Below are 26,076 nucleotides of genomic sequence, written 5' to 3'. Positions count from 1 at the left end.
TGTTTACGTGCTAAACCAGATTTCTGTAGAGCTAAGGTATTAGATACTTTGCGCATCCTAGAAGTTACTTGTTGGGCGTGTTTTCAAGTCGGTGCTGTGCTTCAGTTATTGAGGTTATAAATTCCCAGTTGGCTTAGTTTCCTGTGTCACTATGATTGAACTATGGATTCACATATCCTACAATCAGTCTGCAACAGATAGATAAGCATTAACTATGCCCTTATTGCTGCTACCCTGCCACTGTTCTTCAAGTCCAGTTGCTAGGGGAGAGAGTAGTTTAATGTCCCTTTCTCAATATGATGTTGGACTTTTTCCTAATCAGCTTTTGAAACCTGTTTTTGCTTTGAGAAGATTAATACTTTTTATAAGCATGGGATCCTAAGTGATTCACAGGCGAATCAGTGACTTGAATACCTGGAACAGTAAACTTGTGAAAGCCTCTGTTACACCAAGTCTATGAACAATCTGGCCGTTGTGCTGTGGCAGCTATCAAACTGTTCGAGATGCAAAATGTTTGCTTGAACTTTTTTTATTTATTTATGCTTTAATATTTTTAATAGATATTTTGTCTCCTCTTTTTGGAACTCTCGTATCTTCTGCCCAGGTGAGTTTGCTATTTGCCGAACTGATTTCACTTGCTTGTTTCACTTTATTAACCTTAAACTTGATAATCCATGCTTGTGCCACATAGCTGATATTAGCAGGGAACCTTGAATGTTTTCAAGTGTTGAACAATTTACTGAAATACAAAAATCATCCTGTGTTCTGCTGTAGAATTCAGGCAATTATAAGACTACTTTCTCTTGGTTTTGAGGAATGTGCAACTGAAAAGTGTGTATTTATGCTTATATAAATTATGGTTTTTTAAAGAAAAAACACCTTGCAATCTAGGAATGATATCTTTGTTATTGCCTAGAAGCTTTTGCTACCATTTTTGGTATAAACACGTGGCAAAGAGATGATCCTTGAACCTAAGCTTTTACATTATGTGCATGTGATCCTTTTTTTTTTTCCTGGATGGTAAATTTTATGAGCACTAATGCACACTTTTAAGAAACTTAAATTCATTCTTGAATTGTTAAGAGAAAAGAAAGGAAGGATGTAAAAGTCAAAAATACACCTGTTTTTAGAATATGCTGTATACGATTGAAGCAGTAAGGTGTGATGACTTTACTTGATGTAGTTCATTGATCTAGCAAATTTTTTTGCTTTTTAATGAGTCTGTTTTCTTTTCTATGCAAGTTTAATTACTGTATTGATGTGGGATGGCTTGTAAGACAGTACCCGCAGGAATTCAGGTATGTTTATTTTACAAAGGTGAAATTATGCAATTTCCAGATCATTTCTGTTCATACAAGGTCCTGTTATAAGTGAATGATAAACACTTGTTTGCAGTAGCAGATGATTGTTACTAATTGGATATGCATAGACTCTTAGTTTTCTTTCTACTCTTATTCCACAGTTGTAGTTCTCTGATTTCTTGACTCTTCAAGACTATTAAATGGTCAGAGTTCAGGATAGCTGGTCTCTGATTTTTATTAGTTAACACTGAGGAGGTCCCATTGTGGGCCACAATGACAGGGCAGTAGATGACCTGTAAAGATGAAACAAGAAGCTTTTTGCTATACATTTTACTGAGTTAAGAGCCAGATATTGCAAGAGAAAGGAAGGGTACAAGAAAACTGTATGAAAAGGATCGGGATGATTTCATTGATAGGATGTAGTAAGTTAATGGGTATTGTCATAAAAGCAGTTCTTGTTTGCTTGAAATTCTTTTCTGACAATTGCAAACTCCTGCAGATTAAGTGAGTGTATACTGTGCTGCCTTTTTTTTTTTTTTTGTTACTTTCATTTTACTGGAAGTGCAGTAGAACCAGAGTTCACAGAATTACAGTGGATAAGGCTGGAAGGGACCACTTTGGGTTGAGCAGCACACCATTCCTTGCGGGATCCTCCACTACATATGTCAGAAAGCTGTCATCAATGCTCTCGAGGAACTTCTTGGACTGTTCATGCTTTGCTGTGTTGCTTCTCCAACATGTCAGGGTAGTTAGTCCCCGACAAGAACTGGGACCTGTGGCTCTGAGGCTGCTTGAACTGCTGCTTGTAGAAGTCCTCACCCACTTAGTCCTCCTGATCAGGTGGCCTGCAGCAAGCATCCACAACAGTGTCACCCTTACTTGTCTGCTCATTTATCCTTAACTCATAGTGTCCTGATTGATATGTTCCAAATGTTGCCTCATGTAGAGGGCAACTCCACTGCTGCACCTTCCTGTCTTTCCTAAACCGCATGTAGCCCTTCATGACAATATTCCAGTTGTGTGAGCTATCCCGCCATGTCTCTGTAACTGCAGTGAGATCAAAATCCTGTGACTGCTCACAGATCTCCAGTTCTTCCTGTTCGTTCCCTGTTCTATGGTATACAGGTGCTTTATAGAAGTATTTGAGCGTGCCAATATGCCTTTGAGGGTGCAAAGGGATGTCTCATAGCCCTGTCTTGTGGTTATGTCTTTAGCTGCTTGTACTTGTTGCGTTTATCCCAATCTTCTGCCATCATTCCCTTTAACTGGCAGGAGAGAATATAACTTGTGCTCCAGATGTCTTGACCAGTTGTTCCAAGGCCCTGACATCCCTCTTCTTTGTCTGCAGTCTTACGGGATTTTGTTGCTACTTGCTTGAAAAACCCATAATAATCAGTGTGCTGAGCCAGGTGGGAATTTTCTTGGTGGCGTCTTTTACCTGGACGCCAGGGAGGCAACACACCTTCCTACGGATTGATCTGGTTGGCAGGACCAGAAGTTTAGTTCTAGGAAGTGAACACCAAATTACTGCCAGAATAGACCTAGCTCTCCCCTTTTCCCTATCACATCTTCTCTGTAAGGTAATAATTACTAAATTGTCTTAGATCCACATTGTGCGTATCAATGCTTTTGAGAGCTTACATTTGTCTGTTTCTAGCCATAGGGACAAGTTTCATTCATGATCTTGTATTAGGAGTTTCTATTTTGGTGTCTGCTTTACTACACACTTCCTGTTTTCCAGTGTCTTTACCTTAGAGGTTCTATTGTAGTTACTGCTATTTTGAGTTAGTTAATAAGGCATATTGATTTCAGTGCCATCTTTCTGCTGGGCTATGAGATTTAGGGGCCAGATGTCATAGCTATGTGAAGGAATGGTTTAGACTGGTTGCTGATTTACTTGATGTTTTAATAGTAATCTCCTTTTGTTTAAGGAAGAAGCCGTTGCTGATAGTTCATGGTGAGAAGAGAGAATCTAAAGCTGAACTAATGGCACAAGCACGGCCTTATGAGAATATTAGCTTTTGTCAGGTAATTAACATTTGTATCATCTTTTGGTTGAAGTTAAGCCATCAAAGTCTTCGTACTGATGAAAAGAAACACCTTATGTGGGAAGTTTTTTGTTATACTTTGAGGAATATCCATGCCAGGGCCATAGGAACATGGTAGCAGTGATCCTGGTTGGATGTGATTATGGCAGGCTTCACCCACAAAAGTTTGTACAGAACAGCTGCCCTTGAAAATGTCACAGGGCTCATGGAAGAGCTGCTCACCTTCTCCGCTAACATGTTACACTCAAGTTCTTACAGTGGCTGAAAAGGAAACATTATTTTTGTGTAAAGCACAGAACTTACGCCTAGTGTCACTACAATCTTAAGTCTCATCAAAGAATTATTATTTTCCAAATATGTTTTATACAAGAAAACGCTGATACAAATAATCTCAGTAATACTGTTAAAATTGCTGTGAGCACTCTTCCTGGCATGTGTCATTTTATCTCTGATGTTATGTTCATTGTTTTGCTGTCCCTAAGTAGTGAAGTAATTGGCTTCATCCTGGGGGAGGGATGTGGCTATGGCAGCTTGCCAGTATATCAAGATTTTGGCAGGTGAAGTATATTAATGATCATGGGGAGTTTGTGCTCTTTGTTAGGAGGAGAATGATCTTGGAATTTTGTTCTCTCTGAAGCAGTCTGGTAATCCTGAGTTTCCTGTTGAATTGGTGGACCCAGTACTGCAGGTGTGATCTCGCTGGTGTTCAGCAGTGGGGAAGGTTCACCTCCCTTGACCTGCTGGCAGCATTCCTTCTAATGCAGGCCAGGACCCTGGTAGTTGTCTTTCATGCAAGGGCACATTGCTGGCTTCTGTTCAGCTTGGTGTCCAGCAGGAGCCTTGCGTTATTTTCTGCTGATTATTTCTGAAAATGCTGCTAGTAAGAGATACAAATTGTGGAACAGTTCCAGCAAGAGTTGCATTACCATTTAAAGTCTAGCTGGTAGAAAGTGGAGAGTGCATTAGAAGTATTGAGAAAGAAGATAATGTATTTTTGTGGTCTGTCCACTAGAGAGCAGTGAAATGAAACAAAATTAAGAAGCAATGCACAATAGCAATTTTTAATGATCAACTTTTGAATTTTGTAGGCTAAACTGGATATTGCATTTGGAACTCACCATACGTAAGTAACACTATGAAGCAGAAAGGTCTGCAGCAAAACTGGATTTCACAGAAATTGTTGAGTCTTAAAGTTTCCATAAACATCTTATATTTAGGGATGACAGGATTGTTCTAATTTAATGAGACAAATTAGCTATTGAGTAGATACAAGCTGTGCAAGTTAAACAGTTGAACTGGTCTGAGACAGGTGCACTGCAGATCCTGGCTCTTAACTCATGCCTTAATACCAAAACTGTAATGCAGACTTTATCAGACATAGGCAGGGCAGACACAACACTGGTTTACTGGTTGTGTTTTTCAGTTTCTGTGGAGGATCTGGAAATTAGCAAATTTGGGGGTCATCTCAAAGAAAAAGCTTGAATTGGATATTATAGAAGTGTCACAGAGTGAATTTTGTAGGTAGAAAGCTACAGATAAGAACAGATTTAATCTTATATTTTAGCAGAGATCTTTTGGTTCAGTTTGGGCGTCAGATCTCATCCTTTGGGATCACATGGATATGCTGTCTTTACACAGCTAATGAAAACTTGGATAGGGGAATTTGAGCAGTTTTGTTGCAAAAAATACAGATATGCATGTTTATCTCAGTTACTAGTTCTAAAATTCCTTTGTGCTGTAGCTTGAGTTAAGAGTTATGAATAAATAGCTTTTTTGCCGTCTCAATGGTTAGCTACATACATACCTTCTTTTAAAGTGAAAGTCAGTTTAAGGGGAGGTAACTAGGTTTTAATAAATTCAGCTATAAGTAAAGGCCTTTCAGTGTTCCTTAATTCTTTTTCTAACTACCTGCAAAGAGATAAGTTTATATGAAGATCTGTGCAGATACAGGAAGTGTTCTGCATGCATTCATTTTGCTGTGGGTAATTAGTTGCATAAGATGTTAAGCTGTACTCTGGAATTAAATAAATGGGAATAGTCTAATGACTGCCATGTGAGCTTGGCATGCACATGAATTGAAGTATAAATGCTTGCATGATACACAACAGATTTTGAAAATAATTACCTTGGGGCTTTTTAATGAATTGCTTATTTATCTCCTGCTCTCATTGCACTTGAAATAGATGAAGACTTATGTATCTTTTTTTAAAGGAAAATGATGTTGTTGTTATATGAAGAAGGTCTTCGAGTTGTGATACATACATCCAATCTTATTGCTGAAGATTGGCACCAGAAAACTCAGGGGTAAGCAACGATCTCTAGCAGGTGTATGTTTAATACTTTCCATAGGTGTTTGCTACTGCTGGAGATGGGATACTAGGTCAGGTGATCTAGTATTGCAAGCCTTATGCTCCTAAAATAGAGCTTTGCAAAAAAAAAAAAAAAAATTTTAAAAATTGAGCTTAGAATGCTGGTAGCTAAGTCTGAGCTCTACTTGCTTTCTCCTGTAAACAAAACTGTGTTCCCAGCTGGCTGATAGCTTAAAATCAGTCTGACTGATACAAAATTTTATTGTGCTGTGCTGTCTCTTTATGAAAAAACTTCTTAGCTATTAAGTACCATATATATAGATCTGAAACAGCTATTTAAAAATTATCTTAAATACTGCAAGAATAATGTGGATGTGCAAATGATCTGGTTTTGTCGTGACTGTATCTAGACTGTAGTCTGATAAGTGTTGGGCACTGTTGGTTCTGTAATATAGTAGATGACCTAGTATTTGCCCAGTATCCTTTCCTGAGAAGGAATTTTTTTCTGTTTTATTTCTTGGAAGAAGTTTTTAAACTTAATGACCACCTTGGGACATAATTTTGTTGGGAGCACAAAAAACAGGATTAAGTGGCGTGTTAGTATAAGGGTCCTCAACCTCTTCAGTGTTTTGGCTATTTTTATGGGAGCAATTTTTTAGTTAGATGACCACAATAAATCAGGGTATAAAATTTCTTCAAACTAATGGAAAGTTGCTTCTCAGAAGTTACTGTTACTTTGACATCCATTTTGCTGCCATTAAATATGGCAGAATTTTGAGACTTTGCTTGTCTGAGACAAGCTCTTTGAGTGGCAAAAATAGTCACTGATTTTTTTTTGCCTTTAGATCTTATGAGATCTTATGGCTTTAGTATTTTATGGCAGTTAGCTTTTTAGAAAGCTAAGAAGGCATGAAAATAGCTAGTGGGATACTTAACAAGTTCCCCTACTTGTCAAACATGAGAAATATTTTTCTTTTTTAGCTTTTGCATACTGCAGTGTTATGCAGTATCACAGTATGGTGCTTCTGAATTTCAAAGGATAGTATCAACACATTGTAAAGTTGATAATGCAGAATCTTTGGGCCCTCATGGCTACAATAATGTGTGACTGAAAAGAAATGCCTAATGTTTTCCTTGCATAGTGCCCATCCCATTTTACTCTGATGGAGGTTCTTGAGAGGTGACATATCATTGTGCACTGCTCTTCAAACTACATAAACCTTTCAGATGCGTTAATTGGTGGTTTTCTATGCAGTTGCACAAAGCAGTAGTTCAGCAGAACACATTGCAGTGTTCTGTTGCTATAGAAAATGTTGATGAAAGGACTGGTGGTTGGTAAGTCTGAACCTGACCAGTTTAGCAGTGGTGAAAGCTGTAAGTGTATGTGTGGATAAATGATGAGAATGCTATTTTCATTTGAAAGTGTTAGTTTTATGATTTCAAGTATGAGCCAAGTCTGTAGATGTAAAGACAAGACATCTATAGTTAGTATCACAATGACCTTCAGATGTGCTTTACTCTCGTACTAAACCCATGTGTTATTAATGTGTGGAGTCCTTGTTTATATGGCTGATATTTTTTTTTTTCTTTTTCTTCTTTTAAGAATATGGCTAAGCCCTTTATATCCAAGGCTACCTAAGGGAACATCTGGTTCTGCTGGTGAATCTGCAACTAATTTTAAATCTGACTTAATAAGTTACTTGACAGCTTACAGTTCTCCTGCACTCAAGGAATGGATAAATCTGATTCAAGAACATGATTTATCAGAGACAAGGTATATATAATCTTGTGGTTTTTGTAACTTGCATGTGTGGGTTGTTTTTAATTTTTTCTAAAAATTAAATATCTGTGTTAGGATCTGTTAGACCTTGTGCTTGTTTTGTAGGCTAATCTTGTTTCAGACTTAAGTGTTCAAACATGACCAACTTTTTGCGGTTTTTAAAAATCTATCTTATGTAGATTGTCAAGTTGGCCAACTTCTAGTCCTACAAGCATGCATTTTAAAAGAAGAAAGAAGGGTGCACCAGCAGTAACTTTTCAGAAAGTAGCTGTAAAGTAATAAGGACTTGATTTCATTGATTTCATTTCAGTCTGGCTCAAGTATTTACTCCAGTAAAATTACCAGTGGAAAAAACTGTGTTGTATTGGGTTTGTCATGTAAGAGTGATCATATAAACAAAGCTTACTGGAATGGGGATTTTATTCAAAATAGGCTGTTGTATTCATAAGGCAAAGTTGAATCCACATATCTATATTATTTTTGCCTATAACAGGTATGGATTGGTTTTGGTAGGCAGCGTTGTGTCTAACTGGTCTTGGAATAGTCTTCTCTACTATCACATTGCTGATACTACTTAAAAATAATTCAGGATGCTTAATTTACTTCTAATAAGTAGTTCCACTTAAATATGAGCATTTACCTCAGAAATTGTAATTCGCCCTGACAACTTAATTGCTGTTTTATGATCTGACCAAAAGTTGTTGAAAAGAAAATCTGGAAATGGTCATATACTGTGGTGGAAAATAGAGACTGAAATGTTGTCTAGTTTATACATAAAAAGGTGCTTTTAGCTTTACATGGAGTCCTAAAAGATTGGAGAGGGTAAAAAAGGTATGTACTTTATATAATCAGGTGAGCTAACAGCCTGAGCTGCTGCTGTGATTGCATTGATCATCAACATGAGCCTTAACAGATGAGTTGAGCCCTAGCTGATAGGCATTTATGCATGGGCTAGGAAAGAGTCACTTGTTAGCATAAGGATCGGTTCCTGGCCATTTGATGTACTGTAGGGGATGTTCAGTCGTGTATAAAGTTAGCCATAAGATGCATGCAGTAGGGAACAGCTTCTTAAAGTGTCTGTTTGTTGTGACTTTGAGCAGGTCTCTTTCCTGTTTTCAGGGCAAAATCAAATATGTTACTAAACCCGTTATTAGGACTGTTGAAAAAGCTGTACTTTGCATCTGAACTATCAGCTGCCCAAATGGAAACTCATACCTGAATCGGCTGATTTGGTTGTAGCAATAGATTGGCTTTACTCCAAATCACATGCCCAGTTATGTGCCAAACGAGCTATTTGTGTGTATTGCTAACATCATCTGTCTTCTGCATTTTTGTACACTGAAAAAGATGTAGTTCTTGTCTTGGCTGTAGAACAGCCTGATGGTGCATGACAGCCATATAGGATGCTGTTAATAAATTTTACAGCTGAAAATCTAGTTTTCTTTGTATTGTAAACCCATGAGAGAGATTAAATATTTCTGGTTGCACTTGCGTGTTCAATCTTGCTGCTAAGTTTTACTTAAATACCTTGCTACTTTACAAACCAAAGCACTCCAGATCTACAAAATTCTGTTGTTTTTTTCTTTTTTTAGAGTGTATCTGCTTGGTTCTACCCCTGGACGATATCAAGGCAGTGATAAAGAAAAGTGGGGTCATCTTAGGCTCAGAAAGGTATCAAAACTGTAACCTTTTTTGTTAATATCCTTTCAAATGTAAATAGAATTTTGGAGAGCATTCTTCAGTTCCTTCCGATTTTTCCATCTGTCACCAGTCTTTTAATACATTGTTACAGTTAAAGTTATCAATAACATATATAAGCTTGCAACTTAGAACTTACTCTGTCTACTGATTAAAAAGACAGTTTAAAATGTTTCTATAAGTACTTTAGCAACAAAAGGAGACTAATGAGAAGCTCCATCATTTATTGGTTGCAGGGGGAGACATAGTGAGAAAGCTTGAGGCAAAGGCTGAGGTGCTTGATGCCTTCTTTGCCTCTGTCTTTAATAGCAGGACCTGTTCTCCATGTGTCCAGCTCCCCAAGCTGGAAGACAGGGACAGGGAGTGGAATGAAAGCCCCATAACCCAAGGGGAACTGGGCAACGACCTGCTGCAACACTGAAGTGTACACAAGTCCATGGGACCAAATGGGATCCACTGAGGGAGCTGGAAGGTCCCAGTTGACTGGAGGTTGGCAAATCTGACACCCATTTATGAGAAGGGTTGGAAGGAAGATACAGGGAGCTACATGCCTGTAAGTCTGACCTTGGTGCCAGGGAATGTTACGAAGCAGATCATCTTGAATGTACAGGATAACCAGGTCATTAGGCCCAGTCAGCATGAGTACGAAAGGAAGGTCCTGTTCGGCTAACCTGATCTCCTGTGACAGCCTAGTGGGTGAGGGAGAGGCTGTGGATATTGTCTACCTGAACTTTAGTAAAAGCTTGGACACTGTTTCATATAGAATTCTCCTCCTGGCCTAGATGGGTGCACTCATTGATGGGTAGGAAATCAGCTGGATGGCTGATCTCAGAGAGTGGTGGTGAATGGAGTTACATCCTGCTGGCAGACAGTTACAAGTGGGTTCCCCAGGGCTCCTTATTGAGCCCACCAAGCTGGGGGGGAGTATCGATCTGCTGGGGGGTTGGAAGGCTCTACAGAGGGATCTGGACAGGCTGGATCAGTGAGTGAAGACTGAATGAGTGAAGTATGAGGTTCAACAAGACCATGTGCTGGGTGCTGCACTTGAGTCACAGCAACCCCATGCAGCACTACAGCCTGGGGGCAGAGTGGCTGGAAAGCTGCCCAGTGGAAAAGGATCTGGAGGTGCTGGTTGACAACAGCTGGACATGAGCCAGCGTGTGGCCAAGAAGGCCAGTAGCATCCTGGCATTCTGTGTCAGCAGTAATGTGGCCAGCAGGATAAGGGCAGTGATTTTCTCCCTGTACTCAGCACCGGTGAGGCCACACCTCAGGTGTTGTGTCCAGAAGGGCAACAGACCTGGGGAAGGGTCTGAAGCACGGTTCTGATGAGGAGCAGCTCAGGGAGTTGGAGGTGTTAAGCCTGGAGGAAAAAAAGGCTCAGGAACACCTTTTACTGCTCTCTTACAGCTACTTGAAAGGAGGTTGTAGCTGAGTGGGGATTGGTCTCTTCTCCCAGGTAACAAGTGATAGGACAAGAGGAAATGGCCTCAGGTTGTGCCTGGGGAGGTATAGTTGGGATATTAAGAAAAATTCCTTCAAAGTCTATGAAGCAGTGGAACAAGCTGCCCAGGGAAGTGGTAGAGTCACCTTCCTTGAAGATACTTAACAGATGTGTAGATGTGGGACTTAGGGACATGGTTTAGGGGTGAAGATGAAGTGTTACGTTAATGGTTGAACTCTATTGCCTCTAGAGGTCTTAGGTTTGTTTAGGTAAGCCATAATGGTAAATCTTCAAGATTGCATATATTAAGTTTTTAGGGACCCTTCTTGTTTGGGTCTGGTTTTTTGGTTGGGTTTTTTTTTTTTTTTCAGAATTTGATGAGGTATTTCATGTCCTCTATTAAATGCTTCTCGTAATTGGAGAATTTTTGACCTGCACCTCCTGCTGAAGTGGCATTATTTCATATACTGTCATGAATTTTACATGGAGTTCTACTGCTGTCTGTGGCAAACTTCTGTGACATACAGAATATTTATGTATCACATTGCTTTTCAACATTAGGTTACTCTTACAGATATCCCTTTGCTCATTAAGAGCTTGTCCTTTCTGGTACATGTTGTCTGATGTTTTTTGCATAGTTAGACACAGAATGAAAAAAAAAATAAAACAGAAAAAGCCTGTAAGGGAGAAAGATAGTCTTGTGGCAGATATTTCTGTGATTTTAAAAGTTTTTTAGTGACAATGCAGATAGACCTGATGATGCTATATTGATGACTGAACCCATTAGATTGTGTGTTTGATCTAGAGTGGCATAAAGGTGGCAACTACATGCAATTTAATATCTGTCTATATCCATCTGTTTTTAATGTGGCTTTAAGTTCCATTCACAGCTGAAGAATTCCTCTAAAAGGATCATTTCAGTTTCCTCTTCAATTGTTCTTTTTTCCCCTCTTATTGTAGGCATAAATTGTAGCTGGGTGTCGTGGCTTTAGGATACAAGAGGAATTTTATGTCCAAAAACCACCAAATATAAAAAATATGTGGTTGTTTAATTTATTGTGACTTCTGAAGCTAATGTTTCATGTTTTTAGAGCTGCTAACATTCTTTTCACCCATTATTTAATGGTGTTTAATCTTTTCTTGAAGTGAGTTTATTTGGAAAGCCTGATTTTTTTTTTTTTAATGACAAAGTTAAATATGTAGTATGAATGTTGATCTTTCATTATCAAAAGTGAATTATAGAGGATTTATTATATCAAAAGTGATATCAAACTAATTAAGGTATGCCTTGCCTGTTGAAGTTTAACAGTGCTTTAATTCCTCTCACTAGCTTTTGAAGGAGCATGCTTTGTCAATACCAGCACAGGAATCCTGGCCGCTTGTTGGACAGTTCTCAAGCATCGGTTCAATGGGAGCTGATGGCTCCAAATGGCTGTGCTCTGAGTTCCAGGAGAGCCTGGTGGCTGCAGGCAGCAGTGTGACAACTTTTCATAAATGCGATGTCCCAATTCATTTGGTATGTCTTTTAGATGGTAGTGACCTTCATTTAACACTTATTCATTTGTTTTGGAAATCTTAGTCATTGGTTTGCTTTTAACTTTTGGAAGACAGTAATGGAGTTTTTATCATGATACCATATATATGACACTTGTGTATGATTTGCTATAAAAATGTACCATAATTTCCATCTTCATGACAGTAGATTATGTATCATCTCATCAAAATTTATCTTCTCATTCTATAGCTTGTCTTCCATCAGGTTTTGTAGATGCAGCTGTTTTTTCTTCTAAGATGTAACTGAATCCTTAGTCATTAATACCTTTGGTTATTAGCACAATTAAGGGGAGGAGCAGAAAAGTTTGTGGCAGGAGGTTGTTAAATCAGGGAAAAATGATGGTCAAACGATGCTTTTACCATGTGCTAATTGTCCCTGCATACTCATATCTCATATTTGAGGTGTGAGACTAAAAATCTCATAAAGCAAGGTTAAGAACTAGCTTTGGCTACTTGGAAGTTTTACTTGAGACTTGCTAGCTAATTTTGGTTAGCTCTGTAAGAGTGGTAAAAATACTAGACTGACTTTGTTACTGGCACAAATGTAGTTGTAAGCTGCAGTGTAATTTTATTAATTTTGGAAAATGAAGCCTTTAATACTTATTTTTTTCTCAAGTTTCCTTTAAAGGTGTTTGTTTGAAAATTGACAGCCTGTCTATTTAGAGCAGTGTTACTAAAGTTATTTTTCGTTCTCCCTCCATGAAGGTTTATCCTACTGTGAACAATGTGAGGCAAAGTCTAGAAGGCTATCCTGGTAAGCAGATGAATTCCCATTTATTTGCTTTTTGTGGTCATAATGTCCTGCAAAATCACTTTAGTGGTTGATGTTCATTTAACGTGAAGTTGTCATCTTTCTGAGAATGTGATAGAATGGGTGCCAGTACAATCCTATTACTTTTGCTAGAGCTCTGACCCCAGCTGTCCTATTGTAATTGAATAGAAAGGGCTTTGTGGGCATTGGTATGTAACGTTTGTCTGTCCTAGCCATGTTCATATGTCACTGTATAGAAAAGCAACAGTTCTTGCCCACTGCTCTTACTCCAGCCATCATTTCATTTTGGCAGAAAATTCAGGTTTGAATGTGTCAAGTTCTTCTGTTTTGATTTCAGTGTCATTCTGCACATCAGATACAATGGAGGCTAAGGTTTTATTGGTTTTTTTTTTTTTAATATTGTAATATACAACTGTTTGTTCAGTATTCACATGTTTCTTTTCATGAAGTTACTATATTTGTAAAAGCATGGCCTCAACCTGCCTGAAACAGGAATTGGTACTGTAGTATTCTCATACAAGGAAGCTTCTGTTACTCAAAAGCAAGTCTTCAAAAGGTCAAGGCAATTGGAAGAGATTCCAGGAGTATTGAAAGGAGAGAATTCTTTCCTGTCTTTAGGAAGGGTAAGAAGGTGGATCTGGGGCCCTGTAGGCCTGCCAGCCTCACTTTGATCCCTGGGAAGGTGATGGAACAAGGAATCCTGGAAACAATTTTCAAACATGTGGCAGACAAAGAAGGTGACTCGGAGTAGTCAGCATAGATTTTTAAAGAAGAAATTATGCCTCATTAACCTGATGTCCTTCTATGATAAGTGGCTTGATGCATGAGGAGTGCCCCTAGATGTCGTTTAGCTTAACTTTGTCTTTCAGCTCTGTCTTCTCTAACATCATTACAATGATGTGATGAAGTCCAGGCTGGATTGAGTGGAAAGTGGGGTAGATTGGAAACTGGCTGAGCTGCCAGGCCTCAGAGGCTGTGAGCATTGACACAAAGGCCTGCAGGAGGTCAGCCACTAGTGGTGGCGTGTGCCAAGCACTGGTACTGGGGTCATGCATTAATGTCTTCATCAGTGACCTGGTGGTAGGGCAGAGTACACCTGTAGGGAGTTTCCAGATAATGCAAGCTGAGGAGGAGTAGTTGATGTATTGGGTGATTGTGCAGCCAGTCAGAGGGACTGTGCAGGCTGGAGAAATGGGCAGACAGCAACCTCATGCAGTGCGACAGAGGGCAGTGCAAAGTACTGTGCTGGGGCAAGAGCAGCCCCAGGCATGAGCGCATGCTGGGGGCTAACCAGGGGTGAACAGCTTTGCAGAAAAAGACCAGGTAGTGCTGATGGTCACTAAGCTGAAGATGAGCCAGCAATGCACCCTTGTAGCAAGCAGGCCAGCTGAATCCTGGGCTGTGTTGGAAGTACATTGCCAGGAAGTGACCTATCCTCTCTGTTTAGCACTGGTAAGACTGCTTCTGGAGTGCTGTGTCTAGTTGTTGACTTCACAGTACAATACAGATATGGACATACTGAACCAAGTACTGCAAAAAGCCACAAAGATGAATAAGGGATTGGACCATGTGTCATACAAGGAGAGGCTGAGAGAGCTGCATAATTCTTGGAACTTGGAGAAGAATGCTTTCCTGGGAAATCTTACCAGTGTGTATAAATGTAAATTATAGGAAGAGGCGAAGTAGAGGCAGATGCTTTGTGTGGTGACCAGAGAAAGAACAAAAGGCATTGGATGTACATGGGAATCTCCTGTATCTCAACTTACCCTTATAGCAAAATTGTTTTCTGATGTTTAAATGGAATAGGTTGCTCATAGGGTGTAGAGTCTCTGTTTTTGAACATACTCAAAACCTGACAGGATACTGTACTGAACAGTGTTGTACTGTGTGCTCTGTTCAGCCCTGCTTTGAGCACGAAATTGTTCTAGATGATTTCCAGAGGGTTCTTTCAAGAAACTTCAGTGATTCTTTGGCTTTGCTGAATCATTAAAAGTGTTCCTATTCCAAGCTGGATGCCTATGCTCCTATGCAGGAGAGTAGTTTTTGAATTCTAACGCTGGTGGATTTTGAACATGGAGCTAGATGAATGTTTTCAGCAGTCTTTGTCTTTCTTCTGATTAGTGTTTGGACATATGTAGAAATTGCAGCCAGAGAATTTATAGGTATCTGTGGTTCACAGAATTAAGTTAGCATGTCTTTAAATACTTCTGGTTATGTACAGCCCAGTGACTTCTTACTGTAATTTCTTTCACATTGTGAAATAACTTGGTGAATTACACAATTCTGTGTTTGTGCAAATGAACAGCAGTTAGTGCATTCCTGAGAGCAGTAAAGCTTTTGTAATGGGTTCTTATGGCATCTTCTAGGACATGTTGAATAGAGTAGGCTTTGCATCATGCTTTTACTGCACAACACTAATATAATTCAGTATGCCTGGCTGATTCTTCTTTGTTAAATCCATTTCAAGAAATCACAAGGTGCATTAGCCAAAGGCCAAATCAATACAAATACAATTTCATCATAGAAGTACTTGCTTTTTAAAATAACGTTGTTTGGGGTTTGGTACGTTTGTTCTTACTCCTGAAACCTGCTTGTTTTATTTCCTCTTTATAGTTTGTACGGGTAATGATTCCAATCTGTTGATGTCAAATAGTATCATATAAAAAAACTACCCATAATTCTCCCTGTATAGTTCCTCTTTTTCCTAGTGTAAATATGCTGTGTAGTGTTTAGGAACTTGCTAAATTATAAGAATGGAAAAAACTCCAGCAAGTATATACCATTTTATACTACTGGAGCATTTCATAATTTCCTGAAAGTAACTCATGAAGGTAGCCCACATAGCTTATTCCTCAAGATGCCTGCTGTTTTTAGAATGTCTTTCAAAAAATAAATGTACATGTTCTGTTTTTTTTTCTTAAGCTGGTGGCTCACTTCCCTACAGTATACAGACAGCACAGAAACAGCTGTGGTTGCATTCCTATTTTCAGTAAGTAGAACTCAATTCTTTGGGGTTTTTTTCAGACTGTATGTTTAAAGTTACAGTGCTGTAATGTTTGAGTGTTAACAGCAAATAAGTTGAAGCGGTTACAAGTATGATATTCTTAAACTCCTTAAAATAAAGGCCTTTAGTTCCTTATCTGCTGCATCTTATGTCCAACAGTAGAACATGCTGTTTATCTATAAAAATTATATGGGATAATGTTGCTACTGGATTTAGGTTTCTGTAAACTTTTATTTAAGGTTTCTTCTCTGAACTGGAATAATGTTACTCCTTTTTTTTAACTTAGAGTTGTATTTCACTTTCCCTACTTGTGCCTCTTTATTAGTAGGATTTCAGCTGAACCACAACAGGATTAGGAAGGCTTTTTTTGGTGGTTGCTTTATTTTTTTCTTCTAAGTGCAGCAGTCCAGCTGCAAAAATTCTTGGTCCCTTATGGCAATATCTTTTGTTAAAGATGCCTGACATTTTCTATTAAAAACTTCTATTTCCACATGCTACTGGTTGTGCCAAATTCTAACAGTCTGACACATTCCATGCCAGATGTTTCCCTCAGGCTGAATCTTTAGAAACTTAGATGTGTTTGGAGAACAATGGGAAAAGTTGTTTTGCGAAGATCAAAAAAAAATTATAAAACTTGTAACCTCTTACAAGACCACAACTTCCCATTCCTTTCATCAGAAACTTTTAACTCTTCCAGGCAGAGGTTGCTCTGGTAAGAATATTTACTAAGTAAGATTGTGTTCAGGTGGGTATGTATTCAGGGGACTGAAATAGAATTGCTAGTTGCAGAGATCATCTCCATTCTGGAGTGAAGGCGATGGCTGTTGTGAGCCTTGCTGGTCAATGTCTAAGGAATGGAGCTCAGGCAGAAAGCATATGAGACTTTGTCTCCTGCCTTTAAACTGTGTGCTCTGAGCATATTCAGCAAAGGAAGAAAGCTGCAATCAACTTGAAGCTTTCAGGATTGTTCAGTCATGATGCAAAAAGCAAGAAAATCATAAATCTGGGAGTGCTTGTGCAGTCTTAATTCAGTTTCTGTAGTCATATGCCTCGTGAGAATCTTACTAGAAAAAAGATGTAACCTTTTTTCAGTTAGTCTCTTACTTAGTACACAGAATGTTACTTAAGAATGATATAATTCATTGATTTATTCCTTTTCAATGAGAAAATGCCCACGTACCTGTCTCATTGGGCATACAGGGTCCTGCTCTGGCAGCAAAAGGGCTGTTTCAAGTTCATCTGTTAAATTGGCTGCAGATGGCAGTGGCCCTGCACAATTGCTCTGTAGTAACTACCCAGATGCAGGTCCTTACCCTGCAATAATGCAGGGTAGTAGCCCTTGAGGAGAGCCTGCATGCAAACTCGTACCATAGGGCAGCAGCCAGACAGCAGCTTCTTACCCATGGAACCTGGGACACACAGAAAACAGCAGGTTTCAATAGATGTAAATACAAGATGAGCTGTTTTAAAGACTTGCTATAATGCAAATCTTTGGGCAGTGGAGGGATTAGAGGAATTTAGAAAATTCCTCTTCATACTGGAAAATAGTATGAAACCAGAAGGAAACTAGGGATTCTACCAGAGCTGAAAGGAAAAAACAAAAAACCACAAGGCTTTTATGTTTACAGTAAAGGAGAAGGAATAATTCCTTTTTGCAAGTAGGGAGAGATTAATGGAGTTGAAAAATGGTGTCCTGTAGCCTCTCCCATGAAGAGGCAGGATGTCTGTCCCAGGTATGTAATTTTCATAGTGTCTGTGGGCTGTTTTTCTCTCTTACGCCAGTTGAGTGTATTTAACCTATAATGCAGCTCTGAACTGTAATTTCTCAAAAGAATAATGTGACTAAACTTAATATTGATTTTACTTTTCTGATTGTAGCAAATGATTACTAGACTGCTGTGTTAGATTAGCTACTGTGTGAACAGTGTAATTTGCAGAGTTTTCTCTCTGGTATTATTGCTGGTTTTTCCTTCAAGTATTACTAATTGACGAGGACAGGTTTGCAATGCTTAATAATTTCTGTTAATTGCTACTTTCAGAATATTTGATCAGCTTTCATAGTAGATAAAGTATTGTGTTTGAACAAGAAGTGCTTTTTAATGCCATGACTGCATACCTTCAGTTACATCCATATATTTACTGCTTGTTTACAGTTTAGTTCTGTAACATTGATGCTGAATTAATCCAGCAATGGCTTATTATTTTAAACAAGTTTTTTATATATGCATAGAATGACCTCTATTCTCTTAAGCTCTCAAGTTTCTCAGTGGCTTAGGGGCACAGAAAGGGGAAGAGGAAGAGTAGCAGCAACAATCTACCAATCTAACAATCTCCCTGCCTCTGTGTCATGGATAATAAATTGTAATAAACTTGGGGAATTCAGCGAAGTTTAGTTTGGTGCCAAATTCAGTTTTAGTCATAACCATTAATAGTCTTCAAAGAAGATATATTGGCCAGAAGTTTAGACTTAGTTTCTTGAGTGCTATCTGGAATGGAGGAATGGAAAAAACTTGTTAGGAGAGCATGACACACTGAGGAGAATATCTCTCTGGATTGGTTGTACAGAAAAAAAACCCCTGCTCTTCTGACTACTAGTAGAATTGAAATTTGGGATTAACAGTTCAGTTAAATGTGGTATTTTAAGATCTTCTCTAGGAGAAATAAGTATTGAGTGTGACTGTATAATAAGTAGTGTTACTGAAATTATGGCAGCGTAGTATGAAGAGTATTTTTCAGAACTCAAAGTAAAACCATATATGAAAATAATTCCTTTTGTTTTTCTAGCAAATGGTCAGCAGAGGTCACGGGTCGAACTCATGCTATACCTCACATTAAGACATACATGAGACTCTCTCCTGACTTCCAGAAGATTGCATGGTTCTTAGTAACAAGGTAAACAGCTAACCAATACAGCTCTCACTTAAGAACTTTATATATGTGGGGTTTTTGTCAGCTGCAGTAACAGGTGAGTTACTGCCCTAACCCTCATAATACTTCCATTAGCTATATGAATTTTTGTCCATATTTAATGTTTCTCCTTTGCATTGCCTTTTGAGGCTGCAGATTGAAATGGTTATGTCAGGAATTGCTGGTAAACGCACTAAAATCTTGTCTGAGTTGTGACTGCCAGTTTTGGAGTTCAACACCAACTAAGGTGATAAATATTTTTAAATCCTGGGTTAAGTTTCTTTAAGACATGCTGTGGTATGGTATGAATGTGCTGGTTTCTACAAAAATAGGTATGGGTTAAGCCAAAGTTATCCTTGGGCTGCCCTACTGTTACAAAACTTACAGATACCTAGAATTCGGAATCTCATCTTTTGTCAGATTGAGTTGTTTAGCAGTCTGCCTTGAAGTATAAGCTTTATATTTCTATTGTTTAGTTGTTAAAGAAGCCAAAAGAGGAAGCAAGAAATTTCTTGACTTTAAGGGAGAATGCCTTGTTGTGAATGAAAAATACAGATATGTTTCAGTTTTGATAAAACTGATTTTTATGCAATCGTATATTCTATAGATTATGGTCTTTGTGTCCTTACTCTTAAATGCTCAGTTACTTTAATTTTTTTTTTCTTTATATTTGGTCTCTTTAAATTTCATCACTCATTGATACTGTTGCCTGCAATAGTGGTAGTGATTAAAGTGCTTTTGAAGGGTTTTAAGTCATTTAAATGTGGTGCTCACTCCACCTAACACAGAAATTCATGGTTGCTTTATTTTCTTCTCATGTTTCTTCTGTTCTACCATTTGCTGTTACCAAACAGCATCTGCTATGTCCATCAATTAAAACATGTGTAAGTTTTGTATTGTGCTGTAGAAGTAGGTTTTGACAACATAATTGCATATTTTTTGACTCCCAAATTCATCTACTTTGTAGCAGATACTGATGAAAGATTAACTACAGCATGGTGCTGAATAGCAAATTGAAACAAAAATACCTCTTTGATAAGTATTTGTTTTCATAAATAGATCAAAGAACAAAATGCCAAGAGCAAAGGATACCATTTAACACTCTGTACTAAAATGTAAAATGCAAACCCACTCTGTACTAAATGTATTGTAACTAGTCATAATTGAGCTAGCCTTTAATCTTCTTAAGTCATCAAATTGAAGCTATTTACCAGCACCAAATTCCTTTCTGAAATGTGCAGAGAAGATTCAAAAGGCTGAATTTGTCTTGTAGATCTGTATGACAGAAATAGGCTTGTTTAATTATCCACATGTGTTGTATGAATGCCTTTCTTCATATTGTCTCTGTTGCTCCCACTGTGCTGTTAAAATAGCAATAAGGGAATAACACCCAAGTCACTTTTTGTGAGAAGGCTATTCTGATTGAATTTAAACATTTTCTGTCCTGAAGATTGTGCCTTGCTAGTATGCTTTGTTTCTCTTCTCAGTGCCAATCTATCTAAAGCAGCTTGGGGAGCTCTGGAGAAAAATGGCAGCCAACTGATGATCCGTTCCTATGAACTTGGAGTTCTTTTCTTGCCTTCAGCATTTGTAAGTTCATAGTTCAAGCACAAATCCTGGGATATGATGAAAATCTGCCAATACTTATGAATACATGCATGACTAATAATCCAATCAGTAGGTTCTGTATTTTGAGATTGGAAAGTTAACAGGAAATGGAGTGCATGTGAAGTATTTGTAGAGTCTTGTTTTCCTACACAGGAGGTATGGATTTGGTATTGCTGTGACTTTTGTCAGGCAATAATATTTTAAAATTGTAATGTATACTCTACGTGTTACTGGAAAGGCTGATCAAATCTCTCCTTTTGTGCTTTTTAAAACTAGGCTGTGAGCGTATATTCACATTGAAGTAAGGTGTATGCGTTGTAACTTGAGAAACAATTCATAAGCAATGCTGCACCAATTGCTGTTCTTGCTCATTCTCTGAAATGCGTTTGCAGTCATGTGACTGTCTCAACACATCAAGTTCCCTATTGAACTACACTTGCTGGTTTTTAGCCCTCTACAAAATCCTGTGGTAGAAAGTCCTTAATTGTACATTGTATTTAAGAAAAATCTTCCCTTCTTTGTTTAGGTAGGGTTTTGTCATACTTACATCTATCACCTGATGGGAGGAGATGTGAGGTTTTTGTTACATGGCTGATTCCTCCTTCTTTCTGGTGAGCCTGATAGTACCAAAATATTCTCAACAGCAGTTAGTCCATGATCACAAACCATTCTATCTTCTTCCTGTGTGAAATTTCTTCTTTCCAGGGAAGAAATTGCAAGTTTCTCTGAAAAAGTATTTGTATGCTAAAAGTCCTTAGAAATATTTTGCTGATGAAGAATACTTATTTCCTAGACAACGTTCACAGATGATCACATAATGTTGTCATTTCTGCTGATTAGTAATGTAGTCCCAAATGAATATTTACTAATATTATGACATTGTAAAAATAACATTGTAAAAATATTTGCCTACCGTAACTGGATAATTGTAGTCTCCTGAGATTGCATATTAAGATTGATGGTTTCTGACTGCAGCTAAAGAACTCCTGTATCTCACTCTTGACATTTATGAGTTTGCATAGTAGTGAGGTCTCTGGTATTGTGAACCTTAGAGATGTTATTCTCCAGCATGGTTTATGTGGAAGAAAACATGTTTATCGGAGAGTGAAACAAGAAAAATTCTACAGCTTCTTGTAGTAGGAAGCATTGTTTTTTATATCAATGAGCTCTAAAAAAAAGAAATACCATTTTGTGTAAACAACTATTAAAAACAGAGTAATGAAGCATTGGGCAAACAAAATTGTGCAAAAATTTGACTTTTAACAGCAACTGACCTCAAAGGGATAAATTAATATTCTTGGAAGTTGGCTACTCCAACTTCCAGTTGGTTATCTCCAGGTGTTGCCAAGCAAAGAATTTATGCTACTGGTGTATTTGTACCTAGTAAATGATGGGTTTTGTATAAATATAGCTGATCACCAAATTACACGGTCATGTAGTGTAATTTGAATTTTCTTGTTCTAACTCTGGCTTTTCTGTGCATTATTAGTTTTGGGAAACATTCTTCAAATGGGTAGAAAATCAGGAATATTTGAGTTAGGTTTTTTTGCCAAGAAGGACCATACCTGTTTTAGATCGTACCAATCTGCAAACTTTTCACTTAAAAAACCCCATCGAAACAAAATCTCTTCCCACCTCCCACTACTACCCCCTCCTCCAAATCCCAGGGAGAAACATTTGGCTTGCATTCTGTCCTGAATCTTGCATTCTACACAGGATTTTCTCTATGCACTTTTTTCTAAACTTCCTGGAAGGCTGAAATGAGGAGCTTTTCCTTTTCCAGGCTGAACAATCCCAACTCTCTCAGCATGTCTTTGTAGGAGAGGTGCTCCAGCTCTGTGATCTTTGTGGCCCTTCTGTGGGCTTGCTCTAACAGGTCCATGGTGAGGACCCCAGAGCTGGATGCAGCACTGCAGGTGAGGTCTCAGCAGAGCAGAGGGGCAGAATCCCCTCCCTCACCCCGCTGTCCGCACTGCTTTGGATGCAGCCCAGGACACAATTGGCTTTCTGGGCTGCAGGTGCACATTGCCAGGTCACGTCTGTACCCCCAAGTCTGTACCCCCCAAGCAGCTCCACAGGGGCTGCTCTCAGTGATTTCTTGCAGTCTGTGCTCATGTCTGGGATTGCTCTGACCTGGGTACAGCACCTTCCTCTTATTTTGTAGAAGCTTATGAGGTCCTTGTGGGCCTGTTTCTTGTCCAGCTTCTTGTGGATGGCATTGCGTCCTTCAGGTGTGTCAACTGCACCACTCTGCTTGGTGTCGTTGATGAGCTTGCTGAGGGAGCCCTCAGTCCTGCTGTCTGTGTCATTGATGAAGGTGCTGAAGAGCACCAGTCCCAAGACAGAGCACTGAGGGACATCACTTGTCACCAGCTTCCACCTGGATATAGAACCCTTGACCACAGCTTCCTGGCTGTGTCTGTCCAGACAGTTGTTATCTTCCTAACAGTCCACTCTTGAAATCCATATGGCTCCAATTTGGGGAAATCATATTGAGGTAGCCTTCTTTTGGCCTGGTTTTGAAACCAGAGTTTATGGAGAATGCTGGTCTGTGAAGTTTTGGATGGAAAATAGGAATAAACGGCTCAGATCTGGGTAAGAAAAACATATTGTGCAGTATGAAGTAGAGCCGAGCTTCCTGTTCTTTCCCTTTTTGTCACACTAGTTACTTTAAAGTAGCCATTGTTGGGGGAGTAGAAGGCTTTATCATATCAAAGGAACATCTCAAAACTCAGTGGTCAAAAGCAGATGCTCATGGGAAAGTGTGATGGCCAGACATTTATGTAGTAGTTTATCCCTGCATATTTCATAACTTACAGGCTTATTATGTGAGCGTCTCTTGTCTTCTCTTAGATGTCTGTAAGCTTTTGGCAGTCACAGTCTGCTCTGGCTGAGTTCCACAACTTAATAATGTCACATGAAGCAGTGTTCTGAAAGTTACTCATTTGAAAGTTTTCTCTTCTTGCACTGAAAGATGCAATAACCATGTGATCTCTAATCATCCTTTTCATACCTCTCTTCCCAGAGATTTTTATCTGTTTCTAGATTTAAGAGTTGTTATCCTGCTCAGTTCTTCCTAGGGTGGAGATTTTTTGATCACTTTTACTTCTTTTCTCAATTTTTTTTCCTCTCTATCATTTGGGTTGGGAGGGTGGTGAGTGGAGGGACAAAGGTTGTACTTAAAATGCAAAGATGATTCTGGAGAAAGAGGTCCAGGTATAAAACTTTTTACACAATGATGTTCTCAAGGTTCTCCTCACTGAGTCTGTTTGGCCTGCTGTATTTTTTACAAAGTGGTGTGTAACAGGTTAGTTAACCATTGTGTAAATACAATGCTTTCTCTCTACAGCCCGCACCACTCTTATTTTTGTGAATTATAGAAAGCTCCTATGCAGATGGCTGTACTAAAACCTGTCAGTGTGCACAAGATAGTCTTATGTTTGAGTTTCAGACCTCTCAGAACACAACTTAATTGAAACTCATTTAAAACTTGCAAGAATATGTGACAGTATGTATTTTGGAAGAGAATACTTAGCTCTTTTTCTCCCAATTTCCTGCATATTGATAATTAATTGTGAAGACTGGCAACCGGAAGAAAACAAGTCACCTGATTAGTCACATGATACGGTGAAGGTGGGAGCAAAGCAGGGAGAGACACTACAGCTGCTTTTCTTTTGGTAACAAGGAGGTAGTCAGATAAATCTAATACCGATACTGGGTTTATGTACATGCACTCATCTGATATTCAAGTTGCACTGCTGAGTTTATGAATTTCTTATGCATATGCCCTGCAGTTAACTCTGCATAAAAAGTGCTTCTTTGATAACTTAGTGTGCTTGTCACACTGGTTCATTGTGGTTTTAGAATGCTATGTGGCAAAGTAGTTTTAAGTGAAGATAACAGGGAACTGGGAACAGACTAAAATTTTTAGAAACAGAAGAGTTGGTTCACAGCTAAAGTTACGCAAAGTATAAACTAGATGAAGTACTTTGAAACATAACTGAGCTTTCCTAGGCTCCGAGGAACTATGCTCTAGCTATCAGAATGCTGATTTAATAGTGCCATTTCCTGGTAGTTCTGTTTCCGTATATTATTTCATGCAGTTTTATCACAAAGTTCATGACACTTACCGTGGTAGAAGTTAAGACTTAGCATCAGAGAATCACAGAATTATTTAGGCTGGAAAAAGACCTTTAAGATCATATAGTCCAACCATTAAAATATCCCTAGCAGTGATGGGAGTCGAACCCATGTCCCAGAAGAGATTGGAGCCTTAATCCAGCATCTTGGACTACTTGGCCACATTACCCTGGTGTACTTGCACAGCACACGCTTAATGTCACTTATCTTAAGAACTCCTCTAGCTCTGCAGTTTGTGCCTTCTATTTTCTGCTGAATACAAATTTGGAAGTGGATCGTTCCTCACTTGCTATCAGCTGACTGCCAGTTTTTGTCTTTTTAAAAAAAATGCTTCCAAAATTATGCTTTGAGGTTGGGTCTTGGCCTGGTGTGCTAATACAGACTCTCAGAAATATGTTGAATCGTTGTTCTCAACATAGCAGCAGCTGTTATCGTTTACAGTTTTAGTGTTTAGAGAAAAATCAGCTGATGCCGGCATTAGATCACAAGCTTCTATTGAGTAAAAAATAATGTTTATAGGGTAGATTGTCCTGTGTTTGAACTACATTTCCCTTTCCATCTCCATCTCTGTTTCTCACCTCCTACATCTACACTATCTCTTTTTCAACTTGCTCTTTCAGCTGCTGGGGATTCCTTTCCAAAGGCTGAAATAAAGTACATCTTTAGCAGATAAAACATGTAATGAGAACGCAGTGACCAAAAAGCATGGAGTTCTGGGATGCATGTTCCAGTAATTAGTTTGTTTGAAAAATCTTGGAAGTGACTAATGGAAAGCCTTTTAAGTAAATAGTTCTTCCTCACTGCTTCTGTGTCTGATAAGATGCTAAGATAAATTGAGCTTGACCTGTAAAATAGTACAAAAATTTGTGGAATACTTAAAGCTTTTTAAAGGTTCGTTGAATATGGTTCTAGCCCAGTCAGCTTTCAGAAATACAAGCTCAGAGAAATATAACAGATACTATTAAACTGAGAACTTACCCATAATGTCCTACCTAGTGCTGTCAAATCCTACAATTATAACTAGATAATCAAACCCAGACAACTAACAACAGTATTTCAGATTCTGAAGTGCGGTATTTGATGGTGAATACTCACTGCAGTGAAGTACTGTTTCGTAGTTGACTGTGGGGCTGGGTGTATGAACTGAATCTGGATTAGAGAGCAACCAGGCATTATATATGTGATTTTTCAGAACTGAACTGCTTAAATTTTTGCTGTGTTCAAATAACTGAATCAGGCACCTTCAGTCATAGCTCAACTTTGAGCAAAACCAAAATCAAGTCAGTTAAGCTCTTTCACTGTAACATTAACTCCAAGGCAATGTAGTACCACCTTTTTCTTTGGCTTCTCTAGTTTTGGATGAAGTCTTTCATCCCATAGAAATAGAATGGGAGAGGGAAAGCTGATACAATGTAAGTAAACTAAGATTTTATATGTAGACTTCAGGATGTTAAGCCTTGCTTTAAGTGTTCACAGAACTGCCACAAGGTTTTCAAATTCCAGTGTTAAGAC

General features: G+C 38.6%; 1 protein-coding gene across 2 annotated transcripts in view; it reads left to right on the top strand.

Annotated features, from left to right (window-relative positions):
* The window catches only part of TDP1 (tyrosyl-DNA phosphodiesterase 1), a 44,137-nt gene that overhangs the window by 2,316 nt on the left and 15,745 nt on the right, over positions 1-26,076 (top strand). For both annotated transcript variants that reach the window (XR_004240700.1, XM_032111587.1), the window contains exons 3-14: positions 561-604; positions 1,243-1,298; positions 3,233-3,329; positions 4,438-4,472; positions 5,561-5,653; positions 7,262-7,432; positions 9,031-9,109; positions 11,910-12,095; positions 12,839-12,887; positions 15,828-15,894; positions 18,694-18,801; positions 20,304-20,406. Coding sequence is in view for 1 of the 2 variants with exons in the window: in XM_032111587.1 (XP_031967478.1) it covers positions 561-604; positions 1,243-1,298; positions 3,233-3,329; positions 4,438-4,472; positions 5,561-5,653; positions 7,262-7,432; positions 9,031-9,109; positions 11,910-12,095; positions 12,839-12,887; positions 15,828-15,894; positions 18,694-18,801; positions 20,304-20,406 (1,088 nt within the window). In the remaining variant the exon portion in view is untranslated. The remainder of the gene's footprint in view (positions 1-560; positions 605-1,242; positions 1,299-3,232; positions 3,330-4,437; positions 4,473-5,560; positions 5,654-7,261; positions 7,433-9,030; positions 9,110-11,909; positions 12,096-12,838; positions 12,888-15,827; positions 15,895-18,693; positions 18,802-20,303; positions 20,407-26,076) is intronic.

This window comes from Corvus moneduloides, chromosome 6 (genome assembly GCF_009650955.1).
Source record: "Corvus moneduloides isolate bCorMon1 chromosome 6, bCorMon1.pri, whole genome shotgun sequence".
NCBI lineage: Eukaryota > Metazoa > Chordata > Aves > Passeriformes > Corvidae > Corvus > Corvus moneduloides.
The sequence above is the reverse complement of the archived record's forward strand: the minus strand, read 5'-3'. Positions and strand labels throughout refer to the sequence as shown.